General features: G+C 53.7%; 1 protein-coding gene across 2 annotated transcripts in view; it reads right to left on the minus strand.

Moving 5' to 3' along the window:
- KCNN3 (potassium calcium-activated channel subfamily N member 3) overlaps positions 1–19,345 on the minus strand; it is a 155,313-nt gene extending 135,968 nt beyond the window's left edge. Inside the window, exon 1 of one of the 2 annotated variants that reach the window (XM_057725390.1) lies at positions 18,126–19,345. In XM_057725390.1, coding sequence (XP_057581373.1) covers positions 18,126–19,016 — 891 coding nt within the window. In that variant the 5' untranslated portion in view covers positions 19,017–19,345. The remainder of the gene's footprint in view (positions 1–18,125) is intronic. The other variant, XM_057725389.1, reaches the window with a different exon arrangement.
- Between the last annotated feature and the right edge of the window lie 3,987 nt (positions 19,346–23,332).

A 23,332-nucleotide genomic window follows, 5' to 3' on the forward strand; every position in this document is an offset into this window, starting at 1 on the left:
GGTGGCTGGTGCCCGCTGGTGCGGGCGCTGTGCCACCCCGCCCTCTGGGACGGGCGGACTGCTCCGGTGCTCACAGCCTCCCGTCCTCCAAGAAGGCGCTGGTTTTGAGCAGAGCAGTGAGGAGATCAGGGCACAGTACTCGTTCTGACCCTCACATACAACATCCGGGGCGGAGAAATGTGAAGCCCCACACATCACCCACCTCCCGAAAGCCCCCACCTCCTCCCACATCTTCCCTTCCTTTGCCCCCAGCCTGGTTCAAGGCTTCACCTCTCCTTCTCTAGAACTATCACAATAACCTTCTAATCAGCCTCCCTGCTTCGAGCTTCCTCCTTTGAGAAACAATCCATCTCTCCGGGGACTTGATCACGCCACGACTCTGGCCAAACACCTTCCCTGGCTCCCTGTGCCTTTGGACAAAAGTGCAGATCCCTCCAGCTTGCAGCCTGGTGTGCAAGCCCCACGGGCAGCTTCCGCATCCCTTTCCAGCCTTCTCCTCCCAGCACTTCCAGGAAAACCTACCTCCTTTGTCCCTCCCTGAGAACACAGGGCACTCTCCAACCTTGGGCCTCTGCCCAAATTGCGCCATCAGCTCAGAATACTCTTTCCCTTCTGCACCCTGAAGCCCTCCCTACCTATGAAGCCCACATGACCCCCACTTCCTCTAAGAAGCCCCCAGACGTGAGGAGTCACCGGCATGCCCTCAATGTGACACCACACCTCATGAGGGCACTTGTCACAGTCTGCCTCTCCTCAGAGTCGTGGCAGCCTGGCCACCCGTCCCCCAACCGTGTACTGTCCATCTCTTTGTCCCCAACAATTCCAGGGCCAGTGCCTGGCACAGAATGGGCCTCGGGGAAAGTCTGCCCAGAAGAACATCCTTGGACTTCAAAATATCGATGCAGATCCTTCCCTGACAGTGAAGCCTGTCTTTCCCTGCGGCCAGTCTTGAGCTCAGAACAAGTCGCTGTTTCCCGAGGTGGCTACTGGGGAATCCTGCTGCGCTCACCCCAAAAGGATTCTAGCGATGCCCGGGCTGGCACACTCCACTGTCTCTCCCCTGCCAGGAAATCTGCCCTCAGCCGGCTCTGTCTCTCACTCACACACACAGAGATAATAGCCCTGCATCTCCCTGCAAACGCCATCTTCCCAAATGGAGACTTGAGCTCCACCTGTTCAAAGAAACTCAAAACAAGATGCAAGATGGAGCAGGCCTGAGGGAACAGCCACGTGGCCCTGCAGGGACAGAGGGCGTCCCTGGGCTCCCCTATCCTGAAGTATCGCTCGTGCAAGTGTAGAAAGGCTCTAATCCTGCCGCCACCTCCCGTTGGCCAGCACATCCCAGCTGACGGAGCATCCTCCCCACACAGGCTTCTACTGGGTCCACGCCACAGCCCACCTCTGTGGAGACACCACTGTCCCGTTTACACAAGACCTGCAAGGAGGAAGGACACGGAGGCCAGACACAAGGACACACTCCCCTGAGTCGGCCTTGAACTCAGGTCTTCCAGCTGCTGGTTCAGAGCCCTTCATGACACAGGGCTGCCCCTGAGAAAAGGGCAGGGGGAGAGAAGATTAGAATAGCACGCTCAAGCTGATAAAGCAGTCTCATCCATTTTCTCATTTCTCCTCACAAGAAGCCTGTGAGATGAGTCATCTAAGGCAGGGTTTCCCAGCCCCAGAGCTATTGACACTGGGGCCGGGCAATTCTTTGTTGTGGGGACTGTCCTGTGTGTTGCAGGATGTTTGCCAGCATCTGTGGCCTCTGCCCACGAGATGTCTGTAACTTCCTTCCCCTAGTCGTGATGACCAAAAATGTCTGCAGACAGTGCCAGACATCCCCCTGGGGAGAAAAATCACCCCAGTTGAGAACTGCAATCTAAAGGCACAGAGTGAGATCCCAGCCTCTCGGAAGGGAGGAGACGCCCCACCGTTCTCACTCTCCCCCATTCAGGCAGGTGCTGCCTTCGCTTCTACTCTCACGTGCGGCTCATCAGGCATCCTCACTCCAACCCCACTACAGGTGTTCCCTTCTGCACCATCTCCCTCCATTCGGGGGCCAGAACTGCCCTACCCACAGGCAATTCTCACATCCGTGGAAGGAACAGGGGGGTCAATATTTACTGAGAGTCAACGTTTACTAAGCGTCGCGTCTCAGAGCTAAGGTCATTCATTAAGGTCATTGCCCGGCAGGCACCATCACCCCCACTCAACAGAGGCACTAACGGACTCAGACCTTAAATCACTGACGTTTCACAGCCAGTAAGGATCAGTCTCTGGATCTGAACCCAGGTCAGAAAACCTGCGCCCAGCAGGCCTGGGCTACCAGAATGGAGTGGTCCACAGGTCCCAAGACCCTCACCCTCAAGGCCCAGGTCCCAGCATCGGACACCGGGAGGGGCTCCAGGAGCCCTTCAAGGCCACTCCTGCCCCCTTTCCCAACTATCCTCCCAGCTGGAAAGGGAGCAGCTGTGATGGTACCCAGCACCGTCCCCGAGAGCCCCGGGCACTCCGTGAACATGAGGCTGGGGGTCCCAGGGGCCGGGCCTCTCCTCCTCCCTGGCTGTGAGACCTGGAGGAGGTTGCCTGCCTCTCCACCCCCTCTCCCTGCAGAGTTAAAGTGCTGGGAAATTAGGAATGTGTGTCTTCAGAGTTTTGCATTGTTTCAGTAACTTCCCATAATCGGGCTTCCCAGCATGCGGGGAGCTTCCGACCAAGTATGACTCTTTTTACTTTGCTTTACTTTACTTTTCACATTGCTCTGGGGTCAGCCAGGAGCAGGGAGATGTGACCTTGAAATATGGCTCTGACCCAGAACACCCTAGCAACTTCCAGTGACCTTAGGGGTGTAAACACCAATGGTGCTGGAGGCACAGAGAATTTATTTGAATGCTTTTAAAATTCAGCTGCGCCATGAACTGCCCTCTGGAACGGGAGGGGAGCCATCTGTTATGGTGCAGGGATTTGGGTAGAAGCCTTCCATGCCCCAGGCCTCTGATCTCCCACAACCTCGGGGTACATGCTACCCACATTATATTGAAATGGACACATCTCACACCGAGCAAGTCCAACCCAAAACTCCCGTCTTCTCCCCAAAACTGCTTCTACCACGGTCTTCTCCATCCCAATTAACAGAAGCTCCATCTTCATATTTGCTTGGGCCAAAATCTTGGCCTAATCCTCGACCTTCCCCTTTCTCCACCACCTCCCCCACTGCCACACCTCTGCATCTAGTTCATCAGGAATGCCTTCCTTCCCAAAATTCCAAGGAGCAAACCACTTCTCACCATCTCACTGCTTCCACCTGGCTCAGAAGCACCATGACCCCTCAACCTGGACTGTGACCACAGCTTCTTAATTGGGTGCCTTTCCTCCCCCCACCTCATCTGTTCCCAACACTGCAGCCAGAGCCATCCTATTAAAATGTAAGTCAGATCTTGTTACTTCTCCACTCAAAGCCCTCCATCTGCTCCATTTCGCCCAGGGTAGAAGCCACCTTCCTCACAATGGCCTACAAAGCCCTGCAAGTGCATCCTACCTCCTCTCTGACCTCACACCGCACCCTACCCAGCTCCCTCGACATGCCCATCACTCACCAAGTCGGCCTCACAGCCCAAGACCTGCGCTGTCCAACACAGTAGACACTGGCCACATGTCTACTGAGGCCCTTGCAATGTGGCGAGTGAGATGGAATCTTTTAATGTATTTCATTTTTAGTAACTTACATGTTAAAAATGATACTCCATTCATTTATTGGAAAACTTTTAAATATTTTAAATATGCAATAACCTGGGTATGTGAGTATTTTTTTAACTGTAGATTTTATGAACCTGAAATACAGATCAGGTATTTACAGTGAAGATTTAGTATCCAGTTGAGATGTGCTATAAGATACGCAGCACACCGGATTTCAAAGACTTAGTAGGAAAAACAGAACCCAAACTATCTCAATATTTTTTTACATTGGTTATATGCTTGAAATGGTAATATTTTTGCTATCTGAGGTCAAATAGAAAATATTGGGACCTCCCTGGTGGCGCAGTAGTTAAGGCTCCACACTCCCAATGCCAGGGGCCCAGGTTCGATCCCTGGTCCGGGAACTAGATCCCATATGCATGCCACAACTAAGAGTTCACATGCCACACAACTAAGGATCCGGTGAGCCTCAACTAAGGAGCACGCCTGCTGCAACTAAGACCCAGCGCAACCAGAAATTAATTAATTAATTAATTATTAATAAAAAAGAAAATATTAACTAATTTCACACTTCTCTTTTTCCTTTCTCTAACATGGCTACCGGACCATCTGAAATTCCAGATGTGGCTTGTATTATACGTTTACTGGACAAGGCTGCCCAGACCATATCAGGCATAACGCAGATCCAGTGTCTTCATACCGCTCTGTCCTCCTCCCCCAGGGCTCACGCCCTTGCCTCCTAAAGACCTTCCACCTCACCAAGAAGTTGTCACTTTCTTAGGGAGACCTTCCCCACCTACTTAAAATTATAACTCTTCCCTCAGAACTCCCTGCTCTCCCATCCCAGCCTTCTTTTTCTTCATATCATTTATTGCCATCTAACATAAAATATAATTGACTTATAGTTTATTGTCAGTTTTACCTACTAAAATGTAAGTTCCAGACTGACGTGTACACACTGCTATATTTAACAGGGATAACCAACAAGGACCTACGGTACAGCACAGGGAACTCTGCTCAATATTATGTAACAACCTAAATGGGAAAAGAATTTGAAAAAGAAGAGATACATGTCTATGTATAACTGAATCACTTTCCTGTACACCTGAAACTAGCACAACATTGTAAATCAGCTATACTCCAATATAAAATAAAAAGTTTTACAAAAGGTCTCAAAAAAAAAAAATGTACATTCCAGAGGCCAGCAGTATTTTATTTTTATGCTTTCTTTGTACTATATCTGTGGTGCCTAGAACAATGCCGGCACATAATAGGTGTTCAATAACTATTTATTGAATGAGTAAAGTCATCTATTTTTCTGCCTGGGCTCCCTACCTCGCTAGAAACGTCTAAAGAGCGGTGCTAGGCATACGGTAGGTGGTTGATATGTGACTGGTAGGCTGATCTGGGGAAACAGAGGCAGCTCAGCTGAGTCGTGGCACAGAAGACAGAAGCAAGAACCAAGGGTCCTTGAATTGGACCCTGTGTCTCCTCCCCTCCACCATCCAGGCTCCTCTCTCCCTGCCTCAGGAAAGCTACCCATCAGCCCAACAGCAGTGGGTACTTCCGAGGAAGGTACAGTTCCTTTCCTTCCCATCGATTTTTATTCTCCCAGTGAGAAGACAAATCTGTTCCCCCTCCGCCAGAAGGCCTCAAGCCATGGCTACTTACATTACAGTAATTAAATCCCTGCTGCTAGGAGGGTTGAGGAGCCGAACAGGCCTCACGCCAAGGGCTGGCCTGCAGGGAGGAGGCAGCAGGGAGGGAGGCTGGCCAGAAGGGTCTGTCTCTCAGCTGTCTCCTGACAGTGAGAAAATCCACTTAGCCACAATGCCTTCGCAGGTTTTCACTCCTGGGTAGGAAGATAAACCCTCCCCAACCCCCCCTCCAAAACGCATCCACCGAGCAGCCAAGCGCTGCTTCACCCCAGGCGCCAGGGCCTTCTTCCCCTTCTCTCCTTAATTGCATCTTGTCCTCATGACCCTCCTCCCTTAAAATGCCCAGCAGAGAAATTATCATCCTCAACTCCACCTCTCCCATTTTCCAGATGGCAAAACAGAGGCCCAGAAACAAAGTTTCCTCAATCCTAGTCCAGGGCCTTTCTCTTCACCCACAGTCTTCACTGGTGCCCAGCATGGGCCCAGATCCATGTCACATGCTTTCCATACAGTGGCGGCTCATTTAATCCTCACAACTGCCCCAGAAATAGGGTTAAGATTCACTCCCAAGGAAACAGAATCAAAGCATTGAAGCCCCTTGCCCAAAGCCACACATGACAGTCAGGATTCAAACCCAGATCCGTCCTGTGGAAGCCTGCTCTCCTCACACAGCACGAGGCTAGGCTGCCGTATGTGAGAGGTGGGGCGGCTGGGAGATGGATACAAGGGAAGATGAAAGCAGTGAAGGCGAGATGGACTCGCAGGGAATAGAGGGCGGGGGAACAGGCAGAAGGAATGGAGACTCAGTCAGGTTTGTGGGTCAAATCCAGGACACACGTGTGTGGTTTTGTCTCCTATAAAACTCTCATCATACCTGTCAGGACTTGTTCAAATGCCTGCCCCCCTCCTTGACCAGCCTGTGAACTCCGTGTCTTGTTAAGAACCCCCAGAGCCAACCTGGCATCCATAGACCCTCATGAGTAGTTATCCATGAAAGACCACGGGCTTGAGAAGCAAGCGGTGGGGGGAAAGGGGGGTCCTGGGATAGACATGGAGCAGGACCAACAGAGGAGAGGGGGGCAGGAGGCTCTGGAACGTGCGTGAAGTGGGATGGGCCCAAGGAGACAGATGATCCAGCCAGGAGGGGCCACGAGGTCGGGGACTCTATTGGTCCTCTGGGTTTTAGTGACTAAGTCTGTGTTTGAAGTTTTCAGATCATACACTGGGGAAATTAACGATAAGAACAGCTGGCGTTTCCCCAGCCCTTTACCATGAGCCCAGCACGGGGTCCCGTCTCATTGGCTTCTCACGACACACCCCCTCATCCCTATTCATGGTCTGGAGACTAAGGCTCACGGAGGTCAACTTTCTCATCCAGGCTGACCAGCCAGGACGCTGCAGAGCTGGGACAAGAGCACCAAAGCATGTCTGTTGACTGCTCAGCTGACCCCTCCAGAGCCCGCGGGAGACCATCCTCGGCCCCAGAGCCCAGGCTTCCCTGTCAATGTACCCAGGGCTCCCGGAGGTTCAACAGACCTCTGTGTCTAATCTGACAGCCTCCACCCCTCCCTCCAGAGCTCAGATCACCCGCCAGTGGGACAGTGAGGGTGGCATAAAACTAAAGGGGATGGGGTGGGCAAGGGTGGAGAGAACACGAACAGCTTTTTTGGCTTGAAAGAGCCCCAAGCCAGGGGTGATCTGCAAAAGTACGTGTTCAAGCCCCAAGTCCGCGGCTTGCTGGCTGTGAGACCCTGGACAAATCATCTAACCTCTCTGATCCTTGGGGCAGTCATCTGTAAAACGAGGGTTGCCGTGAGGCTTAGATGAGAGGAGGTGTGTGAAACCTCATAGTAGTAGGCCCTTGGTAAACGCTCATTTTCTTCTCCTCCTCCATCTGCCCCTTTTTACACTCCTGACTAAGAGGGTTGCTCTGGAGTCACTTTTAGGGAGGGGAAAGAAGTATCTATTTTGTGAGAGAGGCGCACTCTGCTGAGTGCTGAGGACAGAAGCGTTAGAGATGGTCCCCTCCACCTGCGAGGAAACCCTCGTGACTCAACCTCCATCCCGGACTTGCTCTCTGTTCACATCAATTTCATTTCACTCTTGAGGGATCTTTCCATCGCCGGCACACGGCGTGGACCAGTCTGGTGTCTTGTGCCAAAGTGTCCTCCCACCTGGCTCAGCATCATTACTCCCCTAGGAGCAGGGGAGAGCATCTTGGCAGAGCTGAACTCCCGGTCCAGCCCGGAGCAGAAAGGGCAGGGAGTCATGGGTCCAGCTCTAAGGGGTTTCTACAAACCCACGGCCGCTGAACTCTCAGAAGAAACAGCATGGCAAAGCCTGCCACAGACCAGCATGGACCAAAGAGCCCCCGGGGGCCAGGTCTGTGCCAAATTGAATCCTCCACCTCCACCCTCAGCAAAAGGAATTATAATCTCACTTTCCAGATAAAGAGGCCACGGCTCAAGGCCATACAGCTCAATAGCACATGGGCAGGATTCGAATCCAGGTCTGTGTGGAAAGTCTGAGCTGTTAGAGGAAGAGAAGGCAGAGAGCAACGCATTTCATTGAGGAGAGACCCCTATACCTGACTCGTGTCCTTAAGGGCACAGACCTTTGTACTCCTAGAACCTAGACCAGGCCCTGCCACATAGCAGGTGTGGGACTAAAACCCAGAATTCCTGGATTCCAGCTGCACCCTTGCCATTCACAATGCTGAGTGGCCTTGGACAAGTCACATAACATCTCTGGTCCTTGGGGTCCTGTAAAGAGGAGGATGATCTCTGCCCTGCCTTCCTCACTGAGGTGGGAGGCCTGTACAGAGGCCGTGTCACCCAGGCTGGCACACTGGAGGGTCCATGGAGCTTGGCCATTCGGGGAGGTATGGTACCACACCAAGCCAGATGTGCCCACAGCTGCCCCAGAGGAGGCCTCCCCTGGGTCAACCCACCAATGCCATCCGGCTCTGAGCCCCTCCAAAGGCAGTAGCCCGACCCACAACAACACGCCCAGCCCAAGCCCTCATTCTGGAGGAAGGGGACATCACCTGTGTCCATGGCTCCGGGCATTTCCACATGTGGGAGCTCTTCAGGGACTGGCTGAGTAAGCCAACATCCTACCCGATGGAAGCCAGAAGAGAGAGAAAATGGCTAAGCCCCAATTTGTTAAAATCAGAAATCTTCTTAAAAGGGAGAGAAGGCTGTGCAAAAATCCCTGCTGGTGGAACCTTGCGAGGATGCAGGCAGGTGCCAAGTCAGGCAAAGGCGCTAGGAAGAACTGCTACTTATTGGCAGCCTGGGATGCGCCAGCCACTGGGCTGGCCACTTACCCAAGCGTGATCATGTTTAGTTCTCACCGGGCTGGGGAACACCACTTTCTCCATTTACAGATGGGGAAACTGAGGCTCAGAGACTTTGAGTCACGGGCCTTATGGTCACCCTTGCTGCTGGGTGACCCAGCCCGGAATTAGGCCCCAGTTCAGTCTCTTCCCCACTCCCTACATTCAGCCAGCAGATGGCCTGCCTCCTCGCCCTCCCTATCTGTGGGGTGGTCCTGGCCAAGACCCCCAGCTTTCTGGGCTTCTCCATTTATCAGCTCAAGCTAAATATCAATGCTTCTGAAGCTGCTGGCTGGCAGGCCTGGTGCCCATGAGCTCTGAGGGGCAGGCACCAGCCCAATCAGCCCCTGTGGGAGCGTCCCGTAAGACAGCTTTCCTGTTCATTTGACACTGAGCACAATGCCTGTCCTTTAAGAAAAATGCCCAACAAGCTGACTCAAAAATAACAGATGCCAATTTGCATATTATTTCACACATCATTTGCATGTTGTTCATTTAGTGTCACCATGGCTCTGCTCAGAATACAACTCTGGTTACCTTACAACCAGGCCTTGTGGGAAAAAATGGCCTCCACGCAGGGTGAGCCCTGATTCCCTGATACATCCCTCCCCGACCCAGCTGGTCTTCATGCTCCTTGGCCCCCAGTTGGGAGAGCCACCACCTGCTAGAGCAGAAAGGGTAGGGAGAGCCTTGATTCACAAGCCCCCACACCCTTTTGAATTCAAGAAGGTACCCCATCCCAAGTCTTGAAGGAAAAATTGTGTTCTCTTGAAGACACATCAGGAAAGCCTTAGCATTCTTTTCTTGCCCGGTTCTGTGCCAGGAAGGCCTCCTGCCTGGTCCTCTCCCTGTCATCCGGTGCTCTCAGCCTCATTCTGCCTGGTCATCGTGTGTCCCCCTGACCTTCCTCCGGGCCTCCCAGCCTCTGGCCTGGCTCCTTGGGCTTATTTTTGTTCTCTCTCCACCTGTCCGATTTGCAGGTCCACACCCAACAAGCTGTGCCCAGGCCACAGATTGCTGACACTAAGTGTAGAATAACTGGGTCCCATGAGGTGAGAAGGCTCCAGAAGCCCAGGCCAGGTCACCACTGCAGGCCCATCTTCCAGGGAACAGCCTGCTTCTCTTACTTGTGCCGACTCACCCTCAGGGACCCAGCCAGAAACAGGACCCGCGGGGAAGCCGTTTGATTTTAGGAGAAAGGGGGCATGTTCCACACAGGTTGGCCTCTTCCAGAGCCCCTTTCTACAGCCACCTGTGTGGAGGGTGACACGTGCACCCGCGCCCTCCACAGCTCTCTAGGGGGCTCTGGGCCAACAGGAGCATCTTCTAAGCACTGCTCTCACAAAAGCAACGGCTGGTGGACGTCGAGGCGCAGTGTGTGCCCAACTCTGACCTGGGTGCTATGCAGGGGTTGTGAGTCCCTCTGAACATCTGAGAAACAGCTCCAGGTTCAGGAAACTCCCTGAGGACCCACCACTAGGATGCTGCCCAGTCTGGATGCGAACCCAGGGCCCACGGCTGCAACCGCCATGCCAGGCCGCCTCTGCCCATCAGGATCGCCTCTGAGGAAAGAAGAGCAGCGGGTCTCCAGGGCCTGAGGATGCAGAACTCTGAGCCCCTGGCAATTACCATTATCAGCTAAATATTAAATCCCAGGCTTCCCTGTCCTCCTCAGCTGCCCCTGTGGACACCACACGGCGGGAACTCCAAGCTGCCCCCGCTCTGTCCCCTACTCACTCTGCACCCCTGCCCTTGCTGCTGACGGTCTCACTTTCAGAAAGGCCCCCTGCCCGTGACCCTACCATCTTGGTCTGTCTAATCCTTCAGGGGCCACCCCACCTCCTACAGGGAGCCTCCCAACATCCCAGATGACTGCCTGCTTCCTCAGTGCTCCCCACACCACCGCAGCCCAGCCTGGATGGACACTGCGTGGGTGCAGGCCCGACACCCTTTGAGAACAGGAGATGGAGGACCACGACTTGCTGCCTTGGTGATGGAACAGCGACAAATATATGTTTGATGGAATAAGGAAGCTTTGGAGCAGGAAGGGAGTTCAGCATCAGAGTCCAGCCCTCATTTCTAAGCTAGAGAAACAGACACCCAGAGAGGTGAAGGGACTTGACAAAGGCCACACAGCAAGTCAGAAGCAAGAGGTGGAGGCATCTCTTCAGGGCTCCTTCAAGCAGAGACAGGTCTTTCTTTAATACCAACTGCCACTGACAGAGCTAAACAAAGCCTCGTACCTCCAGGGAAACAGGAAACTGGGACTCAAGGATGCAGAAGAGGGCTTCCTAGGTGGCGCAGTGGTTAAGAATCCGCCTGCCAATGCAGGGGACACGGGTTCCATCCCTGCTCCAGGAAGATCCCACATGCCGTGGAGCAACTAAGCCCATGCGCCACAACTATTGAGCCTGCACTTTAGAGCCCGTGAGCCGCAACTATTGAGCCCATGTGCTGCAACTACTGAAGCCCACGCGCCTAGAGCCTGTGCTCCGCAACAAGAGATGCCATGGCAATGAGGAGCCCGCGCACCACAACGAAGAGTAGCCCCCACTCACCGCAACTGAATAAAGCCCGTGCACAGCAAAAAAAGACCCAACACAACCAATAAAATAGATAAATAGATAAATAAATAAATAAATGAATAAATAAATTTATAAAAAAAAGGGTGAAGAAAGTTCTAGAAGCAGGGATGGAGAAGCCCTTGAAGTTTCCCTCACTCAAATCCCCAGCAGAGGCATGTGATGCGGTTTGGAACAGAGAGATGAGCAGGGCACTGGGGACCTGCGCTCGCATTCTAGAACCACCTCTCCTCACACAGGCCCCGGGAGTTGGCCTCACAACCCCTCTGCAGCTCAGCTTTCTCATCTGTGAGTATCTCTGACTGCAATGACTCCCGGGCCGAGGCGGGCATCCTAAGGGAACACAAACGTGGAAATACCTTGTGAGATGTGAGATGCTGAGCCTGTGGGGGTCACCCCCATAAGTAGCCCTGCAGCCAGCGCTGGAGAAGGGGAGAGGAGGGCGACCGGGAGCACAGAGGAGCACCAAGAGGCCAGGGAGCTGTCCGCGGAAGTGTCCTGACCTGCTGGCTCTCGGGGGTGGAAGGGGAGCGCTGTGGGGCTGCAGCAGGAGCTCACCTGGTCCCGGCCTTCGCAGGATGGGCTCTTATTCTCTCTGTAATTCCACACCTTCTGCCCTCTCAGCTTTGCCACCATCACCCCAGGGCAGTATTACCAGGCCTCCAGGCGAGGAGGCATCTCAAGGACCGACTGTGGGCCTGTCCGCATCTCACCCTGGACCCAGGTGCACCCAGGGCCCCGCCCCCTTGCCCTGTGATCCGCCCCCCCACCCCCACCCCTGGACACTGTCTCCTCTGGGTACCTGCACTGGTATCTCCCACCCTCCATCAAAAGGCTTCCTGTCTATCTCTTGGTAAAGTTCCTCCTGCCCCAACATTGTGCATCAAGGCTCTCAGGCCCATAAACCTTGATTTGTCTCCTAACAATGATAAGGAATTTCTCCAGCAGCGGCAGGCAAGGAAAAAGGCCTACATTTGGGAGTCCAATGGGCCTGGGGTCTTATTCCAGCGCCGCCACCTACCAGCGGTGTCAGCTTGGCCCCATGACTTCACCTACAAAGGGGGCCATGACCGCCCCCCCACCTCCAGGGCTCTCGAGTAGAAAGCCAACCCAGGGAGGCACACACGGTCCCTGCCTACCCCTCCTGTTCCCCAGTAGCATTCGTGGCCCAGGCAGTGCCAGGCCCAGAGACGAAGCAGGGTGGTCCCTGCCGCAGCTCCCCCTCTCCTCCTTGCTCTCGGATCCCAGCTGAGCTCCTGGGGGTGGAATGACAGGGTGGGGGGAGGGGGCACCCAGAAACCCATCAGCCTCCTCCGGACTTTCCTTACCAGAAAAAAAGGCACTAGAATTTTCCTCCCCACAGCTCCCAAGAACAGTGCAGTCTCTGAATTCCCCACCCTCATTATTTAAAGAGGAATAGGAGGCTTTCTTTTTTTCTCTCTCTCCCTTTGGGGTTTTGAGAGAAAGAGAAGAAAAACGGCTACGAATGCACAAACGTGCTGGTCTGCCTGCCACTGAGCTGAGGGAGGTGGTATTTCATCACTACACAGCCTCCCCCCACAACCCCTTCTCTCTTTCTCTCACACACACAAACACACACTCATTACCTCCCCCAAATATGCTTTACAAATAACTGCAACAAAACCAAAACTCTCGGTTCTGATTTTACGTCTCCATCCAGGCCTCAGCGTCACCATAGAGGTGACTCCAGTTTCTTTTCATTTTGTTTTTCTTTACCTTATATTTTTCTAGAGCAGATCTTTGGACCCTGGCCTCACAAATCCCCCTTCCTGCAAGCTCAATAAGGGAAATACAAGGCCATCCACTAGCTTTCCAATTAGCCTGTGTAGCCGCAGTAATGATGCCAGGGCTAGAGCAGCAGGGAGTGCTGCCCATGGGGAAGGAAAGTCCGGATGTGTTATAAAGTCTTCCCCCCAGGACAGTTATAAATAGTGTCATGACACGCAAAGGAGAAGCATATATAAAAGTTAGCTGTCCCTTCTGTGGGTTACAAACGTTTGACTCATTTGCAGACTGTCCACAAAGGTTATAAATAGAGTCGCCACCACACTGGGTGGGAGAAGGAGCTTGTTTTCACGCTCCCAGAGTCTCTCTCTTGCCCTCCCTAGGCCAAGACACTGAGTATGACCTATGATGTGAAAACGTATGCCTGGGGCCTTGGTGGCTGGCTCCCAGGCTCGTGCCTCTAGCCAGTCACTTATAAAGGGTCTCCTGCCTTCTGCAACCCTGTCCTGCAGGTCAGCCCGCAGGGAGGCTCCATGGAGAGGAGTCTGAGCTACTCCTACTTTCCCAACATGCTTGAACCCAGAGACACGAGTGCCCTGAGGCATCCGCTCGCAATCATCAGGACACCCCCCCACAGTCACCTGTCTACCCCAAAGCAGCTCCTGGGTCTGGCAGGAGGTGCAGACCATGCACCCAGCAGAGCCTCAGCTGCTGCCCTGCCCTTCTGCAGACAACATTTCCATGGCAGCGGGGGCAAGGGAGCAGAAGAGCTGGGACCGGTGAGCCCACTCAATCGTTCAGGCTGGAGGCTGGGGGTGGACCTCTGTGAGGTCAGCAAAGAGATACAAGTTGGAAGAGTAAACGGCCAGGGGACCAAGCTCCCCAGGGCGTGCAGAGAAAACTGCCCTTTTCAGAGTGGCCTCCCAAGAGGTGGCCTGAAGAAAGGAAGCCTCGCGTGGGGTAGTCAGGGAAGCCCCCGCATACCCGCTCCTCCACGCGTGGCCTGGGTGACCCCAGCAACAAGGCCCCCAGAGGAAGTGGGAAGAGCAGACGGGCAGGAAGTTGGTGGGGAGGGCAGGAGTGGGGCATAAGAGGGGCAGAGGATGGGCCCTGTCTGGGAGGTGAAACTCAGATTGTGAGGCCGGGGGTGGGGAAGTGGTTTGAGGTTGTGCAAAATTGGTGGAAACGGAGAGCCACCCTGCTGCCCCAGCATTTCCCAGCCTCCCCCGGGCTGACCCCACAGCCTGATGCCTGAGGTCCCCGAGAAACAAGGCCCGCTGATGAGTTGCCAGCAAGGCCCACGGAGGCACCGGCTCAGACACCAGCCCGATAGCAAGGTGGGGAGGGGCATCCACAGAGTCCCCAGCTCGCTCTGGACTCGAGCGGAAAGAGCACAGCAGGCAGTGTGAGACAACCAAGCGGGTGTGCCCCAAACCGGCTCTGGAAGAAAATAAAGCATCCCAAGAAAAGACTCCCCAAATCCCTATTCCTTAACCCTGACTGGCACTGATATAGTAGAGACAATGCCACCAAGTTCCTCAACAGGACCTCTACACCTGTCCTATCGCGGTGGCTAAGCCCTCGAGGGTCCATCCACCCATAAGGAAAACGCCTGGATGCTCGTTTGGTTCAGGGATAACCCAGTACCATCAGAAGCCACAAACAGCCTTGGCGTGATCACAAACAGCTCTCCTGTTACCTCAGCCCATCTTCCTTCCCCATCATCACCTGCGGCTTGTGAGAGGGGAGCCAAGGACCGTTCCGTCCTGATTTCTTACCTCCTCAGGCTGGCCCCTTTAGCATTGACTGACTCTGTTCAGGGGTCCTGCCACACTCCTTCTCAAGAGAGACAGGCCTGCATGGTGAATTCCTCCCCCAGGATCAGATATAAGCCAAAGACAGGCAAACAGGAAGGCCACAGCCCCGTGGACAAGAGCAGAGAACTTCAAAAAGCAGCAGCTCAAGTACAAGGTGAGCAGTCCTCATCTCTTGGGGAAAAGGAAGTGTGTCCCTCTCCCCAGGGCCTTTGAGTGGGAACTGCCATCACCAGCACAGAATAACCCAATCTGGGTGGGGTGCCTGAGGCCATCCTGTCCATCCTCCTGCTTGCAGACTGGGTAGCAAAGCCAACCAGACACACAGAGTTCTCCAGCAAAAGAGGTTGTCGCCCATCCCTCCCCAGGGTCCACCGCACATCTCTGAGTTCCCGCAGCTGGTGATTCTTCCTTCTGACCTAAACCCTCTTGTTACAACAGAGTCTGTTTTCTCTGCAAGGCTGGGGAACAAACATTCACCTCCCCTACAACAGACCCATGCTATAGGTGGTTTCCAGCCAGAAGACCCAGCCCCTTCTCAGAACTTCTCCCCTCCAAAATACAACTTCTCATTCCACTGACAAGTCTTAGTTCCCAGGCTATCAAAGCCCCAACTAATTCTGGAGCCAGAGTTCGATAACAGAGGAGAAAGATGTCTCTTTCCCCCTCATCATCATCAATAACAATAACAACAGATCCTGTGTGGAATGCCTTATACTACTTCATTCTGCCACTTGACAGCTGGGGAGACAGGCTCAAAGACGCTACAGGGCTTGTCCAAGATCACACACTGGAGGTGGCAGAGCGGGGATTCAAACTTGGCTCTGCTTCTTTAAAACAGAACTATTTGCCTCCAGGAGGGGAGAGGGAATAGCTGCCCTGTCCCCTCCTGGATCCACAAGGCCTGACACAGACACCCAGAAAATACTTGTTCCATAATGACTCAATGCCCAGATGGATAGAGGATGGAAGGGCTGGTGAGTGAGTGAGCAGGTTAAGGTGAGCCCTGCTCATCACAACCAATACCAACCCCAAGGTGCACAGGCAGTGGCTGTGAGACAAGCAGGACAACCAATACCAACCCCAAGGTGCACAGGCAGTGGCTGTGAGACAAGCAGCTGCTTCCACCAGCCAGAGGGGCATCAATGTAAAAGTAGGCAAAGCCCAGCCCCTTGGATCACCTCACTCCTCCTTCGCACCACAGTCTGCTTTCTCCAGCTCTGGGAAAGCCCCTTTCCCTGAATACTCCATCAGGGAGGCACCTGCTACAGCAGCCACCCTCCTGCCCCATTAAGACAAATGTGCACAGATCGATCCCACGCTGGGAGCTGTCTCTAGGAAGAGCCCTTCCCCTAAGAGCTCTGACCACAGGGTTCATGAAAAGAGAGGGTACTGGTCTTGCCCCTTCTCCCTACCCCTTGGGCCTTCATCAGTTTCCCCCAGCAAGGGCTCCTGGTCCCCAGGGGGTGCCTGGAGGGAGCCGGGGTTGTGCCCAGGGCGGCTTCCAGGCCTGCCGAGGCTGGCGGCCCCCTCTCCTGGAGCGCCCAGCGGGAGGAGGCAGCGAGCAGAAGGACCCGCAGATTCAGAGGCTCATTACGGGGAATGACTAAGTGAGCTGCAATTCCAGGGGAAACCCTGCTCGCTCCGGCTCACTGAGGGGCTCCAATCCCTGAGCTATTTAGATGAACGCAGCTTCCAGGAGCTGCCCTGGGCTGGGGCAGTCCCCTCTGAGCAGCCAGGTCCCTGGGGGACCCTCCACCTGGAAATCTTGATTCTGGCTATTCAGGTCGTCTGACAGGTCTGCCCCACCCCTTTCCAGAGCGGGCAGATCTGCCCATCCCCTGCTCCAGTGAGCAAGCGAGAGGCTGGGAATGGGGGAAATCCGATCAGCACCTCCTAGGTTTTTGTGGCTGGATTTCAACAAGGAATGTGACAGTCTCGCAGCAGCTGTGCCCAGCCTGAAACAAGCTCTATTTGAAACCTCCAACAGCTGAACCCCTCCCAGCTACCCGCTGGCCAGCCCAGCCACCCCCTGCCCAAAATGACAAATAAGTAGAGAAATCCAAGCAACATGCAGGCATGCACACACACACACGCACACAGCAACAAATTGGGGGTAAAGGGCAGAGAAGGGGAAAAAATCTACTTGCCCAGTGACTCCCCAGGTCTCCAAGCCTTCAAAGCTCGCAGCAGGAGGACTCCCAGCAAGCAGAGCTTTGAGAGAAACCCACCTTCCTCAAGCCACACTCCCTTGGAGGACGCGATTTCCAAGCCCCCCTCGGGGAGGGAAACCCCCTCCTCCGTCTTGGGACTGGACAGAGGCTGGAGCAGTGGGGCCAGCTCCCCCGCTAAAGCCGGTGCGGCCGTTCTCCGTCGGGGCGCGCACTCACACACTTGTGCACACACTCATCCTTATTTATCCCGAGAAGGAGTTAGGGTGGGAGGGGAGAACTGGGGCTAAGCCGGGGGCGCAAGCTCTCGGGGACGCCCGGGAAGCCCTGTCATCCCATCTGAAGGAGAGGAGCTCCCCCCGGCCGATGCCAAGGCAGCGCCCATCTGCTCTGCCCGGGTAACACCTGTAGCCATTTTTATCAGGGGATGTTTACGAGACAGCAGCAGGTCTATTCTGAGTCCTCCTTCCTGAGGGAAAGGACCGCTGATTTCCTCTGCCTATATTTTTACCCCATGCCCCCAAGAGACTCAAGTCACGGGGGGCTTTTCTATTTTGCCCTAAGTCTCTCAGGGATGAGGAGGGAAACAGAAACTTGGGAAGAGAGGGAGAAGACAGAGAGAGAAGGGACTGGCATGGAATCCCCGCCCCCCACCCAGACATTTATTTCTTTTTTACCCTCGGGAAAATGGAGTGGAGCAGGGAGGGGAGGAGAGGAGGGAAGTCACAGGAACCGGCAAGCACATCAAGGCAGAGTGTAATTAATTGGGGCGTTAAGCTGCTGGGTTATGCTTTAGTAGGAGTGAGCCAGGAGGAAAGATGATTTCTCAGAAGGGATTCTTTAATCCTCCCTAACCCAGAGTCTGCAAATGAGACACGGTGTGGGGGGGATGTCCCCCCCTCCCAAGGAAGCAAGGAATGAACTCTCCCGGGATTAAGCAGGAAAACCATGGGAAGTTAGAGTGTTCAATAGAATTGAGCAAACGCCTCTCCCCACCACCACCATCTCTCTCTCTCCCCCAATCTCTCTCTCTCTCCCCCACTCTCTCTCTCTCTCTTTCTCTCTTTTGCTACCTACATATTCCTTTTGTTCAAGGTATAAAGAGAAACTGCAGCCCCTACCTTTGAGTACAAACCCCAAGAGAGCTCGGTCTCTATCACCATAACAACAATTCCAAACATCCCAAAAATCAGAGCATAGTCACTCAGTCGCTTCCTCTTTTCAAACAGGGCCCTCCTGTGTCCCAGCTTATAGCCAATGTTTTGGTTTTTCCGCTTGTTGGCTTTGGGGAAGGTGGTGCTGCCGGCGGTGGTGCCGGCGTGCTGGTGGTTGTGGGTGGCATTGGGGTGATGGAGCAGGGTCTGGTGGGCATGGTTGTCCTCCCGGGAGGAGATGATGATCTCCGGGGGGTTGCTGGGGCTGAAGAGCTGGAGGGGCTGGCCCTCGGGCTCAGCCTCGATGAGGTTCCTCCGGGAGGCGCTGAGGCGGCTGAGGGGCTTCATGACCCCACCACTGTACTTGCAGGAGCTCATGGCGATCTCCGTGAAGGGGTTGCTGTCCCGCCGGTGCACCAGGGGGCTGGCCTGCCGGTGCCGGCCGCCTCCACCAGGCCCACTTGTGGCTGTGGAACTTGGAGAGTGGCCAAGCAAGTGGTCATTGAGATTGAGCTGGCTGCCTTGCCTGGAGGAAGGGTGGAGGATGGCGGTGGAGTTGGATGAAGGGGGGCCCCTGAAAGCAGTGGGAGAGGAGTGTAGCAGGCCGGGATGCACGGGCTGGCTCTGGAGTTGGGCGAGCTGAGACAGGGGATGCGGTGGCTGCTGCTGCTGCTGCTGCTGCTGCTGAAGCTGCGGAGGCTGAGGCTGCAACGGGGGTCCTGGGGGCTGCTGGGGGGCTGCTGGTGGTGCTGGCGGCGGCGGCGGCGGCTGCTCATCCCCGGAGGATGGACAGGGGCACTTGGGGTCTTCATCCAGGTCCCCCACCCCAGAGTCATGGAAGTGCCCAGAAGTGTCCATCTTGGGGCCTGGTGGGATTCCCTGCAGCACGACCCCCCACCCCAAAGCCACCCTCGTTCCAAAGATGTCCTCAAAGAAAGCCAGGCATCCAAGCTCCCCCACCAGAGTGTCTTGGCTCCAGTCCTCTCTCTTTGGCTTGCTCCGGTTCTCTGGGGCTGCCTGGAGTCCAGACGCTGCCACTCAAGAATGCATTGTACTGGGCAGGGAGGGAGGGCAGGAGGGGAGCTTGGAGAAAGAAGGAGAAGAAGGGGGAAAAAGAACTCTGTCTCAGGAGGTGGTCCTCTAGGAGCGTGTGAGGCCAGGCTCAGCTTCACTCCTCGCTGGCTCAATAGCTTTGCTCTCCTCCTCCTGCCACTGTTATAGGGTAAGCCAAGCCCACTTATTAGCAGCTGGTCTCATTGGCTTGGCTTAACTCTCCAACCACCTCCTAACTCCGCCACCCGCATAGGCTCCTCCCCGAAGGAGGGGCCTGCCGCGCTCAGCTCCCAGCCCCGGCGGCCGCGCAGCGAGGGCTGGGAACTGTAGTTTCCGCTCCCCACCCGGGAGCTGAGCCCCTGCCCTCATTCCTCTGACAGGTATGGCAGAAACCCGTCAGCCCACGGCGATGCAGGATGTATGCGCACGCGGGGCGGTGGCGAGGAGCAGCAGAGGTCCTGCTAAGGAGGGGAGCCGTGCACCGTGATGCGGGGGCAAGAAGCAGGACAGTTATTAATGGTCAGGGTCTACGATAGGTTGTTTCACATATATTATTCAGCTACATCCTCCAAACACCCAAGGAGGTGGGCATCTTGTTCCCATTTCACAAATTGATGCTTAGAGATAATAACAACTTCAAGGTCACAGAAGCAGAGGGGGCCCACATCCTCCTCACCCCAGGTAGGTACTGAACTGCCTGCAATGTGTGTGCAGGAGCATCTGCTATTTCTAAGCTTCACATCAACCCTATGAAAATGATGTCATCATTCTCCCTTTACAGATGAAACCTGTTTTTTAAAAAATCACTCAAGCACAGGTAAGTAACGTACCAGATGTCACCCCGTTTGTAATTAAGGTTGCTAGAATTCGAACCCAGCTCAGTCTGACCCCGCAGCTCCTATAGCATCTCCCAGGATGCCTTTCCACTATGACGCTCAGTGCAAAGTGGTTTCTCCATAAATGTTGCTCAGATGATGAGTGGGATAGAGCCAGGGTGAAGCTGTGGAGGAAGAACTGGCCTCCCCAAAGCAGGATGTGTGAAATGGACTATGGCTCCAGCTGGACTTGGAGTCATGGGAGGGTCTGGTAGGAAGACTGAAGACCCCCGTGGTTGCTCTCCACCTGATCTGTCCCATGGAGCTCTGGGAGTCAGAGCTGGGAACAGCTGCTTGCTTCCCAGTTTCAGAACCATCATCAAGTATTTATTAAGCTCCCACTGTGTGCAAAGGGAGTTCCAAAGAGATGGGACCCAGCTGAATTCATTTCCATTTCTAACTGCAGCAGACTAAGGGATCAGTGATGAAGGGGCCGTTATGGGATTCCCCAGGCACACCTGGGGTTTTAGGAGAACGGTGTCTTCCTGCCTAGCTCTTGCTTCTCCCATCACCCCTTGGCCTCTGTCCAACTGCTTCCCTGGTAGGAAGGGGGAAGAGTAGGAGAGCCACGCATGCATACACACACACACACACACACACACACACGCAGGTGCACATATATACATAGGTGTGCACTTACTGGCCCACAAACATGTACACACATGCACACACACACACATGCACAAACACACTGAGGTTCTAAAGCAGTTCTCCTGCATGATGAACAGCAAGTGCCCAGGTCAGGAAGGAGCAGAGCTCCCATCAAAAGAGCCCAGAGTACCCTCCGTATGCCAGTTCTCACCTTTCCAACCCCCTATCAGCCCTAACGACTGAAAGCTAAATATTACTTGTAAGTCACAACCACAGAAACCTGAATAATTACAACTACACATGATAACCTTGATTACTGTTATTATTATCAACATGGGCACACCACCTGCCACTACAAGTCACAGCACTGGGGCTCAGACACAAGCCTGGGGTCTCATGTGTTTTCCCATGACCATGCCGGCCCTCTGGTACCCTCCACCTCACCCCCTCCAGCGTGCCCTGCCTGCCCTCCCCTTTCTTTTTGTCTTCTTTGTTTCCCTCCTTCCACCCCCAAACAGAGCCACCTGTTTTGTTCAAGGCTCCAGATCATATACTTAGGCTTAATGATTTCCTAATAAATTATCATTGCTATGTCGTTAGTAGCAGAAATGTGCTGTTAGTATTGTGTCTCAGTGCTGGATACAACATCCAGGCTGTGAAAAATCAATTTTTAGGGACAGACTCCAGGTCTGGGCATTTCTGTGCCCACTCCACCACCATGACCTGTCTTCTGTCTCAGTTGACCTTTCTGGGCCAACCTCCTGCCTCCAGTTCTCCTGGCTGTGCCAGCTGGATCCAGTGGGGACTGTTAGGGTGTGTCCTGCTACCATGGACAGGGATGAGAAACACCTGGTGGGGGGCGGGGGACAAAACATACCAGAGCCAGAGATCAATTAGAGACTCATCTGGAAATGGGCTGGAGCTTGACAGCCCATGACACTGACGAAGCCCATGCCCCTCAATACAGCTGCCCTGTTGGAAAGGGAAGTGAATGATATCATGGTTAGAGCTCGGGCTCCAGAGTCAGACTGCCCAGGCTGGGGCCCCTCTCTGCCATGCAATGGCTGTGTGACCACAGGCAGGATAACTATCTTCTGCTCCTCAGCTTCCCACTCTATAAAATGGGAGTGATAAGGGTCCCTGCATCATACAAGTCAGTAGGAACGGGCTATCTCACCAGGCCACTGGTGTGCTGGTGTGCTGGAGCTGGCTGATACTGGCTTGTAAAAGTCAAAGGTATTTATCTCTTCCCAACTCCACGTCCAGTGATATCACATTGATAGCCTGAAATCAGTGATGATGGGAGTGTTTACACCACAGGAATTGGCAAACCCTGCAGATCAGGGCTGACTTTTCCCCACAAGTCCAAATCCATACCTTGAAGGATAGGCTCTTCCTTCAAGTAAAGTAAGCCTCTTAAGTCTGTAAAGATGAAGGTCAAAGGGATGTGGTGGCGTTTCTTAGCCCAGAGAAGACAGGGAACGTGAACAAGGACATGCTCACCAAACCCAATAAGGTAAACGTGGCCTTTGGCCATACCAGTTCCACGTCAGGGATGCTGTCGCTTTGCCCCGCCCTCCTTTCCACATTCATTCCTCACCACTTCCCTCTTTAAGCCCCAGTACCACCAGCTTTTTTAGTCCCTCCAATAAGCCATGCTACTCCATACCTCCATGCCTTTGCTCACGCTATTCCTTCTGCCTGGCAAGCCCTTCTGGTACGTCTTCATCTAATACATTGCTTTTTGCCCTTCAAGATATGGCTCACAGGACTTCTTTCTGGGAAGCCTCTCCCAAGCTCCCCCATATCCAGATCAGGGGCCCTTCTCCTGTATTTTCAGTATCCTGTGCTCACCTCTATCCCTGTCTTTATCAAGCACTATAGCTGTTATCTCTTTGTGTGTCCTTTTCCCCTCGACCATGGCCTCTGTGTGGGCCAGAATTATGTCTTCTCCATCACCAGATCTGCAGCTCTTACACAGAGCCTGACATATAAGATATGCTTAATAAAGATTCATTGAACTGAACTGAACCAAACTGAACTTTCAGCCCTGGAGAGGTCTATAAGAGGAAGTCATAGTGCTTTTCACAACAAATAATAATTTCCCCCATCAGTAAAATGAGTGCAATAGAAGAGATGATTTCTAAGATCGCTCAGCTTTAAAATCCCATATCTGTGGTCTCTGGAACTTGTTACCCCAAAACATAGAACTGACTGAAAATGGGTTTAAGAAAAGTAATAATATGTGGTTTACATAACTGTCTTTCCCACTAAGCTGTAGACTTCTTGAGCACAGAGAAGGTGTCTAATTTTTTCTGTATCCCCAGCACTGAGCAGAGTATCTGGCCATGGATATACTCATTATAGGTTTATTGGATGGATGGATGGATGGATAGATGGATGGATGGATGGATGGATGGATACATGGATAGGTATATGGATGGATAAGTGAGTACATGGTGAAAGTGGATAAGTGGATGGGTGGGTGGATGGATGGATGGATCGGTAGATGGATGGACAGGTGAGTACATGGATGGATGGACTGTTGGGTGGGTGGGTGATGGATGGATGGATGGTTGGATGGATGGATGGATGGGTAGATAGATGGATACATGGATAGGTATATGGATGGATAAGTGAGTACATGGTGAAAGT

Source organism: Hippopotamus amphibius, chromosome 1 (assembly GCF_030028045.1).
Source record: "Hippopotamus amphibius kiboko isolate mHipAmp2 chromosome 1, mHipAmp2.hap2, whole genome shotgun sequence".
Classification (NCBI taxonomy): Eukaryota; Metazoa; Chordata; class Mammalia; order Artiodactyla; family Hippopotamidae; genus Hippopotamus; species Hippopotamus amphibius.